Source organism: Liolophura sinensis, chromosome 1 (assembly GCF_032854445.1).
Source record: "Liolophura sinensis isolate JHLJ2023 chromosome 1, CUHK_Ljap_v2, whole genome shotgun sequence".
In the NCBI taxonomy this organism is placed as follows: domain Eukaryota; kingdom Metazoa; phylum Mollusca; class Polyplacophora; order Chitonida; family Chitonidae; genus Liolophura; species Liolophura sinensis.
In genome coordinates, this window is record NC_088295.1 from 13,548,766 (window position 1) to 13,570,236 (window position 21,471).

At 38.0% G+C, this 21,471-nt stretch overlaps 1 protein-coding gene across 1 annotated transcript; it reads right to left on the reverse strand.

Moving 5' to 3' along the window:
• Nucleotides 1–1,094: 1,094 nt before the first annotated feature.
• Nucleotides 1,095–20,900, reverse strand: LOC135462171 (bone morphogenetic protein receptor type-1B-like). The gene is made up of 11 exons (XM_064739547.1): nt 19,811–20,900; nt 15,410–15,585; nt 12,215–12,335; nt 11,807–11,924; nt 11,438–11,579; nt 6,125–6,317; nt 5,147–5,338; nt 4,493–4,598; nt 4,164–4,339; nt 3,551–3,681; nt 1,095–3,301 (listed from the first exon to the last, which is right to left on the reverse strand). The coding sequence occupies exons 1-11, from the start codon at nt 19,887–19,889 to the stop codon at nt 3,170–3,172; spliced, it is 1,566 nt and encodes a 521-aa protein (XP_064595617.1). The 5' UTR covers nt 19,890–20,900; the 3' UTR covers nt 1,095–3,169.
• Nucleotides 20,901–21,471: the final 571 nt, after the last annotated feature.

Below are 21,471 nucleotides of genomic sequence, written 5' to 3' on the forward strand. Positions count from 1 at the left end.
CCATATCGTGTCGAAAGTGTATAGAAATGTCACTTTACTCTTGGCACTGTAGTTTCCACACCTATAACTGACAAATATACTCAAATAACTTTTCTCCATACCTTACAATGTGCCTACAAAGAATTCTAACAAGTACTTGACTGACGAAAAGAAAGCTAAAAAGTAGCTGACAACTAACGCTCTCCGATGGTCTTCAAGTGTATATATATATATATACTGTATGTCCCAGCTTTGTCAAGCAGATCTGCTTCCATTAGCCAATGAGCCCTTGTGTTAGCCATATGTTGGAAGAGTATATGCTATACACTTGCAACAAATAGGTATGTCTATGAATGTATGCTTAGGTTTTCAGGTCATGCTTAAACATTTTTATGGCACTGACGAGGAGTTAAGTGTATGAACATATACTGTTTCCTCTTGTGGCAGGGCGAATAGATGCCGCCAAAGTGCTGTCGTCACTCGCGCATCATGCCAAACACACCAGACCCGACATCCCACCCAGTCACATTATACTGTCACTAGGCCAACCAGTCCTGTCCCTGCTCTAACCTCTCAGTGCTGTGCGCCAAACGAGGCTGCCACATGCATCCTTTTTAAAGTCTTTTTGGTATGACCCGATGCGGATTTGATCCCAGGTCTCCTGACTTCGAGGTGGACACTAACTATTAGGCCACATAAGCGGTTCAACAACAAATAAGTGAAAGTCATCATCCACTTCTGCTGTCAAACATACCTAAGATTTAACTACACCAGTGCAAAGATATGTAAGATCCTCTTTATCACAAACTCAACTAAGATTTGGTAGCAAGGTTAACAAAGAGCTCGCCTGTAGGAGACAAATGAATGGAAAACTTCAGCTCAATTCATAAAGCCTTGGGCCATGAAACATTCCACTCGGGTTATTGTGCTTTATATGCATGTAAAACTTCAATTCAATTTATGCACTACTTTTCCCTGTTATTGGGCGCTGAGTCTCAGGGTATGACATAAGCTATGCTAGTACTCTGTACAGGCAAGCTAAAAATCCAAAATATATCCTCATAGTAATGCATTCATCTTCATTTATGCACCCATATCAAAGAGAGTACTTTTGTAACTATACAGTATGCACATTTTATTGCAAAATATTGTCTACAAAATCATTGGGTATGCAACAATAAAAAAACCTCTGAGTAGCAAAAGAAAAATAGATAACAAACGAGAATTGCGTAGAAAACGAGCAACTCAGGTCAAGCATATTGTGAAACTTTAAATGATGAATATGTTACTAAATGAACTAGCCTGTACAAAAAGTCAGTAGGTCAAATCGCAGAGATGAGTACATGTACATTCTAAAACCTATACAGTCTAAATATATACAGAAACCTTCCATAAATAACAAACTGTACAATGAAAATTCGATGACTGTGAAGAAAACTTGGTGAGTGAGTTACAAGAGCATATGAATAACACACACTTGAGCGACACCATCTGTGGGATAATTATTGAAGTGGAATAAATAAACTGAGCATTAGGTCACAAGAGTATATGTGTACCTAAGTCAGGTGAATGAAGTGTTGGTAAACAGCAGTTACCTCCCCTTGCACAAGATTTTCACCACTTGAAATGCTGCAATAAAATGGCCCTGACAGATGCAACAAATTTAGCTTGTATAAAAACTATACAAAACATTAAGAATTATTGACAGCGACAACTTAAAATGTTAATAAAAGAAATGTTACAGACTTTAAAGACGTAAAAACAATAGCTGGCAGTTTTTGATAAACAATGTAAAACATCTGAGGGCAAGGGTAGAGATCACCAGATCAGTGAAAGTAAAATCTTGTGATTTACATGATAATGTAAAACAATTTTGGAACATTATTTGAAAAACTTGGAACATTACTTGAAAAACACTATGTACTGCAACAGTACATTCTCTAAATACTTGTATCTTGTTAAAAGAATTAAGAACTAAAACAAGATATGGGTAATAACACAGTGTCAGGATATACAAGGGAGGGTGGGATATGATACCTAATTAGTTCTTGATTGTGGCATGCCTTACTTCAAATATATCACTGATCAATTCATCTAACAATAAAATGGTTTACCTAAAAATCACATGTAACATTAACAATAACGCTTATCTATCACACTTATCATAGCTATGAAACATATGCATCATTCCACGCAATTGCACCAATTTTGATTAATTAACAATCACTAGAATCCCTTGCAAACAACCACACACTCTACAATCTTCACACTGTTTCTCCAACAACTGCATCACTTGGAGCATCACATATACATCCTTTTAATCACATCCATGTGACCAGGTATTTAACAAACAATCATGGCATCGTGTATAAAACAGGACAACACTGTAAGCTCATAGCAATTCTCCACGACAACGGCACAGCTTTATCAGTACATGTAATGGGGTGACTTGCACTAAGTCACCTCTATGTAAGATACACTCCCGACCCTCTTTAATCTGACAGCACAACACACAAGTTTAAGAAGTACATGTAGTGCAACACTACTGAAAAATACCCAGCACTAATTAGGACATAAGAAGAGAAGTTGGCTTCGTAAATGTTGATTATATCACAAGTAAAATACATCATTTTAACATACTGTCATTTCATGATAAAACCACTGTGCCGATGGCTGTTTCGGGTGAGAGAGTCTCAGATTTGTTGCAGATATGAGTTTGTTCTCTTGCAGCACATGTACCTGGCCAGATGGACATAGAAGGCTGGTTTTCTTTCATAGCTCTACACGAAAACAAGTGGTAAACAGTCCACTGACATCAGGATAATAAACTTTGAATGACTGACAGGTTCAACTTGATTGAACGTTTGTCATTCTCCTCAGCACTTCTTCTCTTGGATTTGTCTGAAAGATATGCCCCTTGCAGCCCTGCCACAACAGTTTAGCACTACTTGAAGTCCCATAAGATGGCCTTGCTTCAGTGCTGGACAATAAAGGCTATATTGGCATTAGCATCCCTTGTCTGAGGTGCTAACCTGGGTGGACTGTTGAGTTGCTCAACTCTGTGTGATCAGCCTGTTAATAGTCTGATTTCCTCCACACCTGAGCACACTTACCCAGAAACAGAGGGTCACTGGCCGCTGACAGGCCACTCTTTCATAGCACTACCCTTCTGTCATTTTAAGTCCTATCTTCATATTTTCAAGTTATTCTCCAATGTCTCTTGCATTTTACCTAGTGTTTTCTTGACCCGTAAAGATGTAAGCCTGGCTGCTGGGTGATGCGTCCAGCACTCTGTCATCACTTTGGACATGACCTTTAGAGTCTGTGAAAAGAGAAAATAAAAAAACCAGAGTTATTACAAAGATTTACTGTAAGTGTTTTAACCACATTGAGAATGATCTGTAAACCATTAGTTGTTATGTAACATGGATGTAATACATTAAATGAGGAGTTTCTTTTGGCCCATATATGTACAAAGAAATAAGGAACAGTTATGGCGATGAACTGGACTATTCTGCTGCATTCACCAAGACACAAGACAGTGACAGAGGCTAGGATGACCAGGACTTACTTCATCGCCACTCCACCTGTTGGGTATTGCTGGCCGTCTTCGATCATGACTGACGACCTTTTTCACCTCATCAAAACTAGGATCCATGGCCAAACAGTCATAGTATGGAACCTCCGGCTCTTCAACAATCCCTGCAGATAAAAGAACATGTATATAACCTGAATACATCAGCACAAATCTTAACCACTTAATTTTCAGCACAATTTTTCAGAATTTACTCGAACTTAATTTCAAAAAGTATGATGTGCACAAAACCTACATCAAAGTTAACATATGAAAGGCATAAAATTTCTGTTATCAAAAGGGTATTACATGCAGTCTGATTTAGTGGCAATGCATGTATGATTTAGGTCAGATGAGCCAATGTATGGAATTTCACTGAGACTAAACTACTGTATTACTGTTAGCATTACACAAAGGTTTCTTTACTGAAGATGAGATAAGCTAGTTTTTAAGCTAAATTTTATACATAGACTTGAATATATTCTCAAGATTTTACAGCAATAAGTGGTGGGCTGACTAACATACACATGTAAACAATGACACAAAAACTCCTTAACGATAGTTAGCCAAAGGGGTAAAAGTAAAGTAATTAGGGTAGTATTAAACCGACCTGAAGTGACACATCGCCTGGCAATCTCCCACATGACAAGTCCAAATGAGTACATGTCTCCCTGCTTGTAAGCATCAAAGTGGGTGGGGTTGATGGTCTCCTCCAGGATCTCAGGTGACATGTACCGCTTTGTTCCCTGCCTAGTGTTCGGAGCAATGTCTACTTCATTGGATTCACTACAACAAAATAGTTCTCATGAGATACTGACTACATATAGAATACTGTACTGTATGGTTACATGGGTGTGCGTACATATGTCTGTGTACATGTCACTTGTAGGCCATCCTGCATAGTATCACTGATGGTGGACAAACTTGGATAAATCTTACCTTACATACTTCACAGCTAAGCCCAAATCTGCAATACAACAGCTTCCATTCTTCTTCACCAGTATGTTTTTACTTTTTATATCTCGATGTGCAATAGCAGGTTTACCTGTGAACACAGGAAATAAGACTGTACACAATGTTATAGGTAAATGTGTTAGAGCAAAACACTATGGTACAGGTACATACTAATGAACTTTAGACAGTGCCTGCTATCACAAATAAATCAAGTAAAATTATATTGTGTTTTTCAAGACTTTCATTATTGCTGTTTGCAACAAAGAGTGAGCCAAGACATTCAGGCTTTTCTTGTGCTGTTCGATTTATTTATTTATTTGATTGGTGTTTTGCGCCGCACTCAAGAATATTTCACTTATACAACGGCGGTCAGCATTATGGTGGGTGGAAACCGGGCAGAGCCTGGGGGAAACCCACGACCATCTGCAGGTTGTGGACAAACCTTTCCACTTACGGCTGGAGAGGAAGCAAGCATGAGCTGGACTTGAACTCACAGCGACCGCATTGGTGAGAGACTCCTGGGTCATTACGCTGCACTAGTGAGCTAACCAACTGAGCCACGGGGGCCCTTCCTTGTGCTGTTCGAAGAGTAATATCTGATACGACAATGTTATGGAAGTGAAAAGTTCATTAGCCCACCTCTTGTCCCAAAGATTTCAGTATGTAGATGGGACAGTCCACATATAGCTGAGTGAGAGAGTTCCATCATCTCTGAGGCGTTGATTGTATGACACTGGAGATAGTCATAGAGTGAGCCATTCTCATGGTAATCAGTTATTAAGAAGAGTTGGGTCCAGGAACCTGTCCCTTTAATATCAGCTGCAATGAACCCTGCCAAACAAAGCATATTACCATGAAAACAAAGTGATAATCATGCACAGCTATATCAGGCTTGCTTTGTTTTAAATTTCAAAACAATGCAAATCTGATACAAGTGGTTATAAATTGTAGAACTAATGCTATTGTTAAATCAATTCACTCCTCATGCCCCATGTAAGTGAGTGCTTAGGGTTTAACATCGTTCTTAACAATTTTTCAGTCATATGACGACGAAGGGGTCCATAGAATGCATGCAATTCTATGCAAGTGGATTTCCACTTCTCTTTTATATAGTGCTGTTTCATAACATACCGAAGGCAAGTAAGCCGCCCCGCCCGAGCCATTATACTGATATAGGTCAACCAGTCGATGCACTATCCCCTTGATGGTGAACACCAAGTGAGATACAACTTCCTCTTTATAAGTCTTAGGTGTGACCCGACGCAGGATTGATCTACCGTTCGCTAAGTGGACGCTCTACCAACTGAGCCATTGGGACAGGTCCATGTTCCACAAGCAAAGTTAACTGATTGATATTTCCTCTGAGTGTCAAGTGCAGAGCTCTAAATTAGCACTGTGATTTGCAAAATGTTCAATATCTTGTCCATGAAAGCCTTACATAAGGTGAAGCGGTGAATCCATATCATGCCCAGCTGTATATGCTAGATCTCGTAACAATGACAGTGCTTAAGATTCCAATCTTTGCTGCACAACCTCTAATAGGTAAATCTTTTATACATACACAATGACATTCATGCTGGTCAAACTCCTGATTCTACTGGCAATGTAGTGACTCACCTAGAATGTTGTCATGTCGCAGTAGTACAGTCTGGTATATCTCGGTTTCCCGAAACCAACTGGCCTCTTCTGTTGTAAAGAAGACCTTCACTGCAACATTCTCTCCTCGCCATTTCCCCTTCCACACCTCTCCATAACGACCCTTCCCGATACTCTTCACCAGACGAATCTGCTTTGCTATTGTGCGCTGAACCTAAAAGATGCATCACAACAGGAAATCAGTGAAAATCAATCAAAATACTATTTAGTTATGTTGATAGGTATGCATCCTGCACACAACAAAAGTGCAAAGGACACAGTAAACACCGTAACGATGCCTCCTAGGGACGCACTTAGAACTGAGAGCCCCGCACATTGTCAAGTGAAATTATGCCTGTTTCAAGATCTTAGCGGTGATCTACCAAGTAGTTTTGGAGCCCAAAGGAGCACAAATAACCAAAGACAAACTAGAGTATTATTGAATAAGACCACAAGATTTGTGTGGAAATTCCAGACCTTCAGGACTCCATGCATATAACAAACAGTTGTTGTACAATGATGAATATGATAACACAACACACATACAAAATAGTCCAAAATGATTTACATATATTATTTGTAAACTATAATTTTAAGAACATGAGACTGTCTTCTCAAAATATTTTGAATTGCTCACATTGCATAGTGGTAATTTTAAACAGCCATCTGCTAATATCTTGCATTTTACACTTATTTTGGATAAAAAAAAATTTTTGTAAATGTTGTAATGAATCTTCATTGTTTAAAATTTAAAGAAGAAAAATTCAGCATGCAGAATTTTACCCGAAATTGTTTTTGGTCTAGGAGGCAATCCCTATGAAACACTAAGCTTTACACTTTGGGAACAGAACATTGTTTTTCGTTCTAGATATGGCCATGCATCTATCAGGTACATAGAGAGCTTATGACCATAGTTTCATTCAACAGCTATTGAATCAATTATTAACATGAAACTCCAGTTCAACATTTCACTTTGTCCACACAAAAAAGTTTTAAGGACCCAGTCATATGACCACCTGCGAGTCCCTAGATTTACTCCACTGAAAACCTATCGACATCAGTGCGCATTAATATGTTCAATCTGTCACAAGGAGCCTAAAGCATTAAACTTTCTAGCAACACTGTACAAGGCAACATAGAGAAGGTATCACCATAATACAATGTCTCTGTGTGACATTTATGAATCAATATTCAAAAACTAGAGCCCAAGGGCTGTGAAATGGGTCTATTGCTCTCCTATTTTTATTTTTCTTCTCGCATGTACGCTATGGCTTTCAGGAATTTAGGGAATTAAGGCGAACAAACAAATCGTCATGTGTATTTTGTACACTCTAACCTAAGAAGTGCATCATATAATTTCTATAAACATATACGCCTACATGGCCCTTATCTGTAGCACACGGTCTATGTCATTAAGCATAACGACACATCATACTTGGGTGAAACTACTTCAGGCAATTTCTTCATATTTTTTCTTGCCTCTATAATGGACTCACAATTCTCACCAATAGACTCATAATAATGAAAAAATCTGACAGGGGCATTGCTCATTCAACTGAAGTCATTTAACTAGTGGACCACTAAGGTTGCTAGTTTCTATCATATTCCATTCTGTGCTACTGATATACAGTTTCATTTTATTGGAAAATAAGGTTTGCCTAATAAAATGTGCAATATATTTACTTATTTATTTGATTGGTGTTTTATGCCGTACTCAAGAATATTTAACTTATACAACAGTGGCCAGCATTAAGGTGGGAGGAAACCGAGCACAGCAGGAGGCATTCGAAAATAGACATGTACCTACTAACTCTGTTGAGATTACATTACATCACATATTATTATCATTTCCATCTGTGCTCAAGCTGAACCACTTGATTCAAATCACTTGATTTTGCCCAACAGAATTCAGAATGGATACAAAAATAGTTATCATGGGCTTGTCACTGTATTCTCAACACTGGATGACAAAAGGCATAAGCTGATATACAAGACTTTTCCCAGACCCAGTCGATCAGACTGCAATGATATCTTTTTTTCTCATATGCCGCACAATGAACGGTGACTTGCTTTGTCTTCAACTCTACAGGAACGCCACTGCTTGCCTTGGCATATGCGATTACTTCGTCAAGCTCTCTTCTGATGCTGTGTTTCTAGGGTGCTGCCATGTTGAAAAACTTTATGCTCATTAAATACATGAGTAAATAGTTCATTTTTATTTTGGATTTGCTTCATTCTTATATCATTGGTAGAGATTTACATCAAGGAAACTGAAAATACTTATTAAATATCTGACACTCCTCTATCAACAATTATCCCAAAACTTTGTGGGAAATCACTGTGCTGACCTTCCCACATATGACTGGAAAGGAAGTCAGCATCAACTGGACAGTAACCACCTTGGTGAAAGGCTCCTGGGTGATTGCGCTGGGCTGACGTGCTAACCACCTCGCCCATGGAGGCACAAAGCATGAAATCAAAGACATCATACTGTGATATGTTCACAGATCGCTACAAGAGCTAGTTGAAACTAAAGACATTTTCTCCTCCAAAAGCTCTACTCTATTAAAGCTACTGTGAAAGGTCATACTAACCCATCATACACAAAGAAAGCTTAAACTAAAAACATTTTCTCCTCCAAAAGCTCTACTCCATTCCTAAAAAAAAAAAAAAAAAAAAACCCACCAAAACAGCAACCCCAAGGATTCAGAACATGTCAATGGATCTTAAAAAGTGTTAACTCTAACTCAATTAAATCAGACAGCAAATGCATTATCGGTTGGCGGTCACATGAGGGGAGCTCTACAACCGTTGTAATCAAACAGGTGATGGCAATGCAGGCTGTGATTACTCTAAGCTTACTCCTCTAGAGAGTGATGCAACCAATTGATGCCCAATTATGTGTTTCTAGAAATTTTACCAAAGCGTTCAATTTAGATCTAAGATAAAGTCCTGAAATTAGTGTATGTTCTAGCCCTTCGATTATTTTCTATTCAACGACAATGAAGGCTGAATTGATTACTGTTTCTACTTCTAAGCATTTTAAATGTGAGAAGATGCCACAGGCCATAGAATGCGACGAGGTGCCAGCGTGTCTGTCCAGAGACATAAACTTTGTACAGAGGCCACATTAGATTAGGATACAATCTCCACCGTTAGATAGAACTAGGTGCCCAAGGCAAAGTTCTTGTACACTGTGGGACCTGCTCTTTACACTGATAATCTCCCAGTCCCAATCTAACAAGTTCAAATGCTCGGTAAAAACACACCTTGATTAAACTCTGGTCAAGATGAAATCAAAGCCCAAAGTACAGTGCAGATTTAGACTTTGTGAGAAAAGGAAATAGCCCCTGATCAGCAGACTGTAAGCTGTTAATGGAACTCCATGGGGAAGGAAATAACTATCCTTGTAAGCCAACAGCATTCAAAAAAATCTGACCTGCTTAAGGAGTCCTAGAGCAGGTGAAGTACAAAAGGACCCAGTCAGGCCATGGATGTACACATACATGTATACCAAGAAACCTTTAAGAGAGAGGACTTTACTCAGAAAACTTTTAGTTTGCTGCAAAACACATTGCTTGAGCTGTACATGTACATAATATTGGATAAGTGTTTCTCATCACTTGGCTAGACATTTACATCCGGGGATAACAAAATTTGGCATACTTGTAATCTGGTAGCCGTTTCAGCAGCCTTCACTAAATCACTAAATTCACTTAACATTCACTTTAAGACATATGAATCAGTTTCAATGTAGTTCTATGAAAGGTAATTTGTTCATACCTAATTGTCACTACAACTAAAAGAGACATAAAATGTTTTATGATTCAGATTGTCATTTGGTTCCTGTACTGGTCTCAATGTTGGAAACAGTAACTGCCATACAGATGAGCACTTAATATTCTCATACAGAAATGGATTGTAAAACTACAGCACTTGCTTTGCTACTGTATAGTATAAAGCTGTCCTGAATAATTTTATAAAAGCAGCAAAGTATGATTTGCACATTTTATTAAACAAAAATTGTTTTGAGTTCTCAGAGGTCTTTTCTGAAATGCTATGTCACAAACAGGCCTTCAGAATTATCTGGGAAAGGTAAGCAGACACAGTTTTGTTTTAGCAACATTTGTATGTGTCTTCAGCACAGGAAATTGGTTCTTCAAAAACTTGCACATTATGGTGTGCTGTGTTGTATATATTAATATCATTAAATATCAAGAACTTTCAACACTCATTCATTGCACCATGCCAACATTAGTTAGAATGATCGGCCTCCTCGATGGGCAGTCTGAAAGTCTGGTAGCTAGTCAGACAGTGAGCTCTCATTATTGGTAGCCTGAATAAATATGTGGTAATGCCAGGACATTGGGTTTAAGGACGTTGGATTTAAGGCTGCAGTGAGTGAAATGTTCACCAGCTTCTGAAACAATTTGCCTAGTACTAGCCATGCCAGGGCACAAGAACCATAACGGCATCGGACTGCTTCAGATCATTATTACCATGATTTCTACCTGTCAAATATTCTGAGTTTAAATTTTGAACTTTTAAGTGTGAAAAATTCTACCACTGGAAAGAAATATATAGAGCCGTTTTTTTCCACTCCACAGGTGTTGTGACTAAAATTAATCAGAAACACTTTTGACAACATTACAGGTAGTCCTAGAATCAATCAGGATTCATGAAATGTAATGTTTTCTTGAACTATATTTTGTTTATGACATATGGTAAAATATTTCTGGGTACAAGTAAGCTTTTTTCATTTCATATTTGGAGTCAGCCCAACTGTTCATGAGTTAGGCCAATGACATAGATTGTGAATGCTGTCTAATCCACTACTTGATACCATGGACATCCCAGCAGTAACTTGAAGATCTACACCTAGATGTACAAGCCTAACTCGCATAAACACAGCAGTGAAAACATTGTCTAAATAACATGGAAGCCAATACAAAACTCAGCTTCACCGCCAAGAAGTCCAAAACTATGGTTTGTTGACACACACAATATATGTATGCTGTGCAGCTTGTGTGTTGTCTAGTCTAATAATTTCCAGTTATTATCTGGTATAGTTCTGAAAACACTGTCCATTGTTGTTCATTTCCCGATATCTCCCTGTGTTATCAGTGACCTTGCTGCCTGCTTGACACTGCTGTTGATGAGCGAGCTGCACGGATGTCCATGGTCTCAAATTAGAGGAAGAGCAGTTACATTTCATGGATACTTTATTATAAATAATACCTCAAAAGCAAACTCTTATTTTGAAAATATTCAAAAAGTAATTTCTGTCAAATTTACCAGCAGGGGCAGGCCTGATCCACTGCCTGAGGACTGTGATGCATCAATCAAGTGCTTAAGCGTCTCATCTGCTGCGATGAATGTATCACAATGCTCAGCTTCTTCCAGATACTGCTGCCTGCGCATTTCCCTCCTCTTGTACCTACAACATATGTGCAAAAGATATCCCATGTTAACATTTATAGTGACATAGTGACACAAATCTGACTTCACTCCTTTCTACATACACATACATAATACCGTACTTATCAATAGCATTTTGTTTCCTTTCCTGTATCTTCAGGTGTCGTAATCAATGGGCATTACAACATGAATGACATAGGGATGAGTTTGCTGTGGAATGCTTCTGGAATGCAGGCCTATACTCACCGAAGGTAAACAAAGATGAGGGTTGAAATTAGAATGACGAGGCATAGTGTGACAGAGACGAGCAGGGCAATCTGCGTAATGCTTTCATCATAACCATCATAAGTACGTGGGACATAGCCTACAAAGCAGAACAAAGACGGCATTAAGAATAACATGTGGTACCTTCTCTTTTATGAATATTTCTACTCAGCAAACTCACCCTGAAAGAAATTCATACAAATATGAAACTAATGCAAGTAGCCAGAAAACAAAGCTTGAAACAAGGCAAGAAAACCCAGTCAACTAATAATATGAGAAGAACAGAGTGACTTAAATATTTGAGCTAAAGGCTCCTCTAGAAAATTATACAAATGTACCTGAACTGTACCTACAAATCTGCATCTACATTTAAAAGTGGATACTACAAACCTGGTGAAAGTGTAGTGGCTCGTTCAAGAAAGGTAGGCTGAAGGTCCAGATTACACTGATCCGCATCATCACAACATTCTATGGTTTGAGGTTTTTCATGGGGTACTCTGTCCCCTTTACACTGTGGCAACAGAAAATAGATCCCATATGTATAATTTGTTTGCCTTCTTATAAATGCGCTTTCAAAACAACATCACTCATCCTTCATTTTTGTTTTTCTAACCCAGAATTTGTATATGCAATATATATAATACATGTATATGTAACAGTTTCCGGTGTCATGAGATATCTAGGTTTACGCAAAGAACACACCATGGCCTATCTTATTTAACAAAACTGAATTTATGCTCCAGCAGCTCCACAAAACTGAACATTCCCATGCAGACCTCTCAAACAGTGAGGCTTTATTTTATTATTGCTGGTATGTTCATACATGTACATGTGCTCTATCCCTTACCAGAATAGTATAGTGAATGTGACGATTCAAGTCAGATTGTATTATCTTCTGAAAAGCATTTGCCAGCAGGTATGCCAGGAACAGGGCTTTGGTATTTTCCAGCAATGTCTCTGACAGAAAACTACTGTCCCTCTGGGAGTTGATATTTGGACCAACATCGTGGAGTGTGTCAGATGCACAACAATCCTAGTCCATATAGGGACTACCAAGCATTTCAGATGAGTATTACCTTATTTCTTTTATGTAGTTGATGTTTTATGCTGTATTCAAGAACACTGCCCCTGTACAACAATGATTAAGTTTAAGGGATGAGGAATTGAGGAAGGACCTGAGTGAGGTAAATCAGCAGCCAAACCACTGGCACCAAGAGGCTCCACCTGAGAAAATGTGGCAACTTACCATCTCTTATAATGGCAAGACCAGCAAACTTGACAAAAACACTACATCAAAGTTCATTCACAGTACCATACATCAAAACATCACTTCATCCACACAACTATAAGTATTTAGGGATCACTTACAAAAGTTTCAAAATACGTTATTAAAGAAATTCTCTCTTTTTTTGGAATTAAAATTAATTACTTTCAAACTTGCCTTAATATTCATAGAAGCTCATATTGTTTTATTACTAGGCTTTCAATCATAACTTTTTTCATTTTGCTGCAAGTTACAGAGGTACTATTCATGCTGTCATTGATGACCACTTACACAGTATATACCCTCATTTAGGGACTGACTAACTTTTTTTCATTTCTTTGGGGGTACGAAATAAAAAAAAAACTGCCGTGCAAGCTGTATGAATCCTCAAAGTGGTTCACACAAAAGTTTGAAAAGCAATTTTACAGTTCATACCTCAATGAACTGAAAAAAAGTTAGTCAATCCTTATAATCAAATTAAATGAAAAATGCAAAATATTTGACTGGATTACATGATGTACAAGAAACTACAACTGTCATAAGGGCGCGTTTGTTCTTCCAAAGAAGGCACTAGAATACAATTTTATCAATGAAATGCACAAAAAACATGGAACGCTACAATGTTCTTTCATGACATCACAAACACAGTCAATAACCAGCTGGAAGTTAAATCAGCAGCATGCTGAAGGCTGAACGACTGCCTGAGTTGTAGAGAAGATTGAAACATACAGACCATGACAGAAGAATCAAGATGATGCAGAACTAGTGGAATTTACTTGCTGTGTAGCTACCTGATAGCGGAGAGGTTAACTGTTGTGTCATGAACAGAAGACGACGACAGGTTTGGAATGATGCGAGGAGCTAAGACATGGCCATGGCTTGTGAATGCCATGCTTGTGGCTTCGCGAGTAGATGTGAAGGGGTGTGATTCTCACCAGACAATGAACAGGTTGATGATCTTCTCCTGATTTATGGAGAATTTCCTACTGTATAACTTCAGATGGAACCTCCATATCTGTGACCATTTATAAGCATTCTGTTGTCCCTTGTTTGAAAATCTGTGGCTGGCTCGGTGAGGGACCAAGACATTCAAAATGGATGGAGAGTTCATAGCAAACCTTAAATCTTTGTATCACAGTATCGGTGTTGTTTGCAGTCAGGTAGGAACTGATATTTACAAAATCGCAATCGTGAATAATTTCCTTGTGATTGTGACAGGAGACAATCCCGCTCTGACATTAAATGTTTGTTTTTAGCTCTGTGATGTCTCGTTAGGGCTAACCTGACATTTTTAGTAATGTTAAATGATGTCAGTGCTCAGAAAAACGTCTGTACAAGATTTATGACAGTGGATGTTTTATTAAGATGTTTTGATTTAGCTTTATCGTTGAACTGAAGCAGTAGAGTTTGCTCGTAAGCTAAATTTTTCCCTTCTCGGTTGGAGCTCTGTAGTAAATTAAAAAATCTAATTAGTAATAAGTATTTGTTTGTTTCAATATTTTGGATATTCCAAGAGTTTTCCACTTATGGTCATCAATTTATTTGTGCAAATATTTATGTAGGATGAAGACTGCTGCTGGTGTGAAAATTATTTTGTGTTGAAAATCTGTGTACACCAGATGGGAAATGAATGTTTTAAGCAGATATGGCTGTGATTATTTTCAGCAAAAGTAGTCCGGAGTTGGCGGAGAGTAAATATTTTTTAGGTCCATTGAGGTATGAACACAAAAAATTGACCAATCAGAAAGCTTGTTATTGCTTGATCATGAAGGAAATTTAATTATTCATAATTAAATTGAACGCTATTTAACCATACCAATTTAGCCTACATAAAAGTGATTGTGGCAATACATCAAAGCATTGACAGAAATGTATATTTGAACAAGAAATGTTTCACATTATGGCAACGGATCAGCAGACCGTATCAGTACTCGGGGCCAAAACACCCAAATTCATCAGACCAGCCCCGCAGCACAGTTGGTAGATTTTCTGCTTCAGGAGCGGTAGATCCAGGGTCAATCCTGGGTTGAGTCACACCTAAGACCTTAAAAGAGGAAGTTGTAACTCCCTCGCTTGGCGTTCAGCATGAAGGGGACAGTGCTACGAATGCCGGCTCAAGCCGGCTCCTTACTTGCCTTCGGTAAGGCGTCTCAGTGAAGAAGAACTAGAGTCCTGCAACAAGAAGGCACATTACATGGACTCTAAGGATTCCTTCGTCGTCATATGACAGAAAAATTGTAAAGCATGACGTTAAACCCCAATCACTCACTCACTCACTCAAATACATCAGAGAGAATGCAAAATGCATGGTAATGCATTACCTGTAACAATGTACTTTCATCAGGTGGTAAACAGCCAAATGTCCAGATATCCACTTTCTGGCCGTTCTCCTCGGTAACTTCTATAGCAGTAAAACATTTGCTAAGTGGTTTGGCCACACATGTGCTATTGACATGTGTCTCATGACATGGGTTGCAGTAGCAGATTAAACTCAGTGCTGCAAATAAAGAAACATAAGATTTAATTCATGACAACACACAAGTCCAGATACCAAATTAGAACAATTATCTACATTCTAGCACCACCACAATTTATCATTTCATAAACTTGCATGCATATTTTATGCATGTATGCAAAAAACTTACAGTGCAGTAAATGGTAGGTGTCTGGTAAAAGAGAAATAATGATGTCCCCTTTTGTAACTGTAGACACCGAAGGTTGACTTTTTATCACAGTTAAGAACTTCTAATAATAACATACTTTTAATCTGAGGGATGATAATATCACACTGGTATGAAATTGCAGAATTTTGTAAAATTTTCATATATAATACCTGTGGCCAAATGTAGAGGAAAAACTGAAGCTTGTGGATCCCAAACTTTTGTGTGACTGTTCACAAAGAAATTCCATAAAATGCAAATCAAAATGAGACCTTTTGACTTGAGAGCTATTAAGTCTGTGAATGAAAGTAATTTGTCTGAAAACTTTTTTAGTGCTAAATCATCTTATTTTTGTTTAATTCTTGCTAATTTGAATACAACTTTATCAGTTTCTTAAAATGACTCCTCTACAGATGGCCCTGACTCCTGGCAAAAAAGGAGACAAACACATTAAATGATAATATTTGTGAGCAGCAAAGATGTATTCTGGTCAGCATCAGAGAAATATTCTTCTGTGTATTACTTACTTTGAACCTCTTCTCCTTTCATAATACAATTTCAGTTCCAATGGTTTATGTCCATTATGCAAAAGATGTTTCAGTATAGGTTTGAAGGGAAAAGCTTCCAAGGAAAAAGTAGGAATACACATTCATCTGACATGATTGATACCTTTAACCTAAACAAAGATATCCTCACTGGCATTACTCCTTTATTGACATATTACATGGAACAAGGCTCTAATAGTTGAACTACTGTATGTCTACTGTATGTTTTAGTCTTCTAAATTACAGCAAAATCAGGAATTCAGGTGCTTTTAACTTCCAGCTTTTTCATTTCTGCAAAAAATCAGATCCTGCACTCCAAAAAGGCAAAAATCCAGCTAGGATTTTGTTACCATACTGAGTTGTACTTGTATTTGAAGAATCTGATCTATAATTCTGCAGGTTGAAGATAATTAAATATTCACACTTTTGTCATTTTTTTTATTTTTTTTGTTCAGTTTGAGAGAATCTAACACTTTGTGTTAAGTGATCATGAATAAAAATACCCCTTTGCATACCCGCTTACCAGGTATCAAAATATCAGGCACTGATTAAAGGTGGCAGGTTCCAGAGCTGTGTGCAAACAAAGCTGTATGTGTGAGCTTATGGGTAGGATAGGTAAGAAAAAAAAACAAATTTGTTAATAAAACTTCAGTTAATATGATATTCATGGTTTTGCAGTGATGTAATAGCTACTAGGAGCCATTCATCAGGACACTCTTCGGTCACATGACTAGAATACTGGAGGTGAAATCAAAACAAATTTAACCCCAGGTCAGACAGGTTTATCATAAAACATGAAAAATATATAGGTTTTTGGTAAGAAATTCTTGATAGAAAAGTAATCACTATCTACTTAGCATTCAAATATGACAGTTTCAGTGTTCTGTCAAAGTACTTTAAACTTTTAAAAAATCAGCAATTTGCCTATTAAGCTCCATGTCATACATCCCCTCCTGCTTCTTGTGAACAACTGAGTGGCTCGATCTATGAATACATGTAGTGCTAATTTTCCAGTAAGATCACTGAAACCATCACCACAGGATACTTTGGTCTTACATCAATTTTTTTCAAAATAGATTGGCATTTTATAACTGAAACATACCACTTCATACTAACTTGTACTAGTTATATATTCTTTACTTATTACCAATTTTATTGTTGTTTTATGACAATTTAAGAATTTTTCACTTTAACAATAACAGTTGGAGGAAAAGGGTCTAAACCATTAATGAGTTACTGACAAACATACCCCTATGTGCTGCACACACATAAACATATATATATATATATATATATACACACATGTGGTCTTCAATGAATGAGTACGACATTAAACCCCAAGCACTCACTCACTCAATGAATGAATGAATGAATGTTTGGGGTTTAACTTCATATTTAACAATTTTTCAGTCTGTCATATGACGAGGAGTCATTAGGTGTGTGTACATATAATGTGTCTTCTTGTGGCAGGGTAGGTCCATGGCGATAAAGTGCTGCCACCACTGAAGTATCATACAGAAGACGCCGGACATGACAACCCACCCAGTCACATTATATGCACACTGTGCTAACCAGTCCTATTTCCTTGCTCAAATCTCTCAGTGGTGAGCGCCAAGTGAGGTAGCAACAAGTACTATTTTTGAAGTCTTTGCTACAACCCCAAAACGGATTTGATCCCAGGTCTCCCGACTGTCTTCAACAAATGTTAGATGGAGCAAACAGCATCATTTCATCACGATGTCTCCACAAACAACAAGAGTGAGGAAATCCACAAATTCCAGGATCAAAGCCTGGACTGAACCTACACTTCTTATAACCCAGTGATCATTTTTGACAATAAACCCCCGTATCCAAAAACAAGAAGAATCTTAACTTCAGGTGACTCCCAGTGACATTCACTAACTAGCCTTTATCATGATATGAATAAAAGAATGTTACCAGTATCTAATGTTTACTCTCATTCCAAACAATGATAAATGTTAGTCGACTGTTTTGAAGAACAGAAAGCTGCAGGTTCCCAATATACATGGTATGAATGAGATTCTTTGGACCAAGGGAATTGGTGATGAATGTTTTATTGTTACTAAGCTACGTCAAATGCCCAGCAAGCGAAATAACAAGGCTAAGTTTACCTCTGTGAACTGTTTCAAAGAGAATCGTGAATAACTTAACAAGACCCCCCACAAAGTGAAATCCGGGAGAACTTTGGGTGTAGAAAATGCAGAATGAGTTGAATTTATTTTGTGAGACAAATTTTCATGTGTCCAGAGGGACAGCTATTGCTGTTGGTATGTACACTGAGGATATGCAGAAGTGTGCACACAGGTGACTCTGCCATGTCAGCTGCAAAACGCATGTAGATGTAACATATTGCATTATGTCAATCTTACCAGTCCAAGAGCAACAGTGTGTATTTTAGACATCAGTTGGAAAGTCATTTAAATCAAACTGGTTTGTTTTGGCTAGGTCACTCGCACTCAGCTATGCACTCAGCAGGACTGTCAGTGCTCATGTCACCATGATCAAGCTCATACTAAGATAGTCTTAATTCCTTCAAGGCTATCAACAGTACTGATGCTTCTGTTTGTGAATGTAAACATAACAAAGATGGAAGCAGATATATTTACAGTGTTCTCTTTGTCATTTTACATGACGTGTCTTCAATCTCTTTCAGTTCTACTGATACAAAAAATAGTCCAACATAGGCTTCATTTTTTTTTAGGTTTAATGCAAATATTTCACCAATCAGACTGCGCCTTACAAAAATTAAGGAAAATTAAGTTAAATATAATGGCAATTGAAAAAGTAAACATTCTCAGTCTAGTTGACAATGCTAGAAGAGCAGATTAAGCATACACATCAGGTATATAATGTCAAATTTAACCCCTTAGCACTGACTTGTCAATCACTGAAAACAGACGCACACTGATATTGATGTGTTGTGATTTGATGAAATCAATGCTATCCACATTGTAAATACATATGTATGTCCTCACCAACTTCTAAATACCACTGATAGCTGATGTATACGTTCGGAGAAATAGTGCACAACTGAACAGAGACCGTGAGGAAGTTTTAAGCGTTCGCTCTCTTCATACACTATCTCCAGCTGAAGGTCGCATGAACACAAACTATCTTAATCTCGGCAGGCTGAGGGAGGCCAGGGTTAAAAAAAAATCAGTGGCAAACGCTGGTTTGCTCGTCCAGTGTTTGTGTACACACGAAAGGCGTGAAGTTGACATTGACTTGGTGGCCAGCTTTTCCCAGTAAATTTGACAAAATACTTCACATAATTTAAAGGAAAAGGTGTCTAATGTGAGATTCCTATAGGGCGATCTTTTACAACAAAATTTAACCAATGAAGAGCTCAGTTTGTGCAGACTTTGTTGTTTTTTTGAGAACGAATCACAGGACATAAATAATTTGTACCCATCACAGTATATAAGTTACAACGATGCACACTGCGTTAATGCAAAATGAAAGGTAAACGTGAAAATGATTTTAAAAAGACACTTGCCTGGGCCAGGAATGAACAACAAGGCAGCAAAGGAACTCAAAAATTGTCTTAAGTTCCAGCTCGGGCCGAGGTCCGCCATCTTTCTTCTCGCACTGTAACCCTTAGCCTTTGACGTCACGGCTCTTATGGCTGTTCCGGCTGAACCATGCAACCCCCTCTGTTCACCTCTCCCCCATTCCAAAACACAAAACAAGGTTATCAATAATGTCAACCTTAACGAGCCTAAAGAACTTCATAGTAAAGTTTGATGCGCTAAAATCAGTAATATTGGGATCTCGTCATTAAATGAAAATTTCCAAATGTATTGTTAAAACATGGAACACCCTTGTCACGGTTATTGAAAGAAAGCAGGTACAAGATTATCTCCCTTGGTATATTGCACTCTCATCCCATCAGCTTCATGTTTGACTGCGGTAGGATTTGAACAAACGCCATTTGGAGCATGGTATATGCCACAAAACTGTGTGGGTGTGTGGGTGTGATATATTAATACTTCCCTCTGGTTCCGCCTGCTATCCTCCCGACCTAAGGAGGGCCACCGTCGCATCTAAGTGAAATGTAATATGGGGTAAATCTCCAATCAAATATTTAATAAAATTAAGAGAGCATGGGTCCGTTCGACAGTTGATTGCTATAATTAGTATTAAACATAACCTTTATCTGCTACTAAAAATGTTCAATTATAAATTTATATTTGCTATAAACACCTGCTTTCTAAGCATGTATAAACCCGTATAACCAGCCTATCATGTGAGCGTGTACACGTGTGTATACAGTGTGTTCATAAGTTAGCATACTTATGTCATTAGAATTTGCTGCTACTGGTGAGACATGAGATTACATTAGACGCAAGTCGAGCTCTCGTGGGTTCAGACATCGTAGGTGATATTGGTCATCGATAGGATAGCAAACTCTTCGCCAGTGAGTAGCACTATATTTCTTTCTTAATCACCATGAGCTTAAATAATGCCAGTATAGCGATAAATCTTAACCACTCATCAATTCTTCAAGTAGATACCGCAACTCGTTGCATATCGCATATTATTGATGAAACATGCATAAAAGCAACCAATTGAAATTTTGCGCTGAAACAGAAAGTGTAAATACATTTGCCATACACATGGGCGGTGGAACCGCCCCGACCAACCGGACCATGGCAATAATTTCCCCGAAAAAACAAAACAAAACAAAACAAAATTGAAAAAGGAACAGAAGCAGAACAACAGTGAAGACAAATTATCCAGCACCTATATACATAAATAGAGATTGCGTTTTTTTTTTACTCCAAATGCGTATCAAGTCAATAACTTCCGTATTTATGGCTGTGGCGTTGTGGTAGGCCTACTATATTATGAAGCTTGGCATATCGGCTGCTGCCCATGAAAGCGGCAATATAATGGTAATGTAGTCTATTGAATAGACAACGAGTCGGAGAACCGGACTCGTAAGGGCTGGTATTCGCCCACCAGAAACTGGCTCTTTTCTGACACAGGTTTGCATTGAGTGGGGGCATGAGTCTCACACAATTAGTTGAAATAATTACGCTGGTATAATTGCTTGCCGATCCATTTAGGATATCAATACTTTCCGAAGATTGATTGCCTTTAGTCGGAGAGTTCAACGAACTGATTGACTGCGGTTTTGATATCAATGGTGTCTGT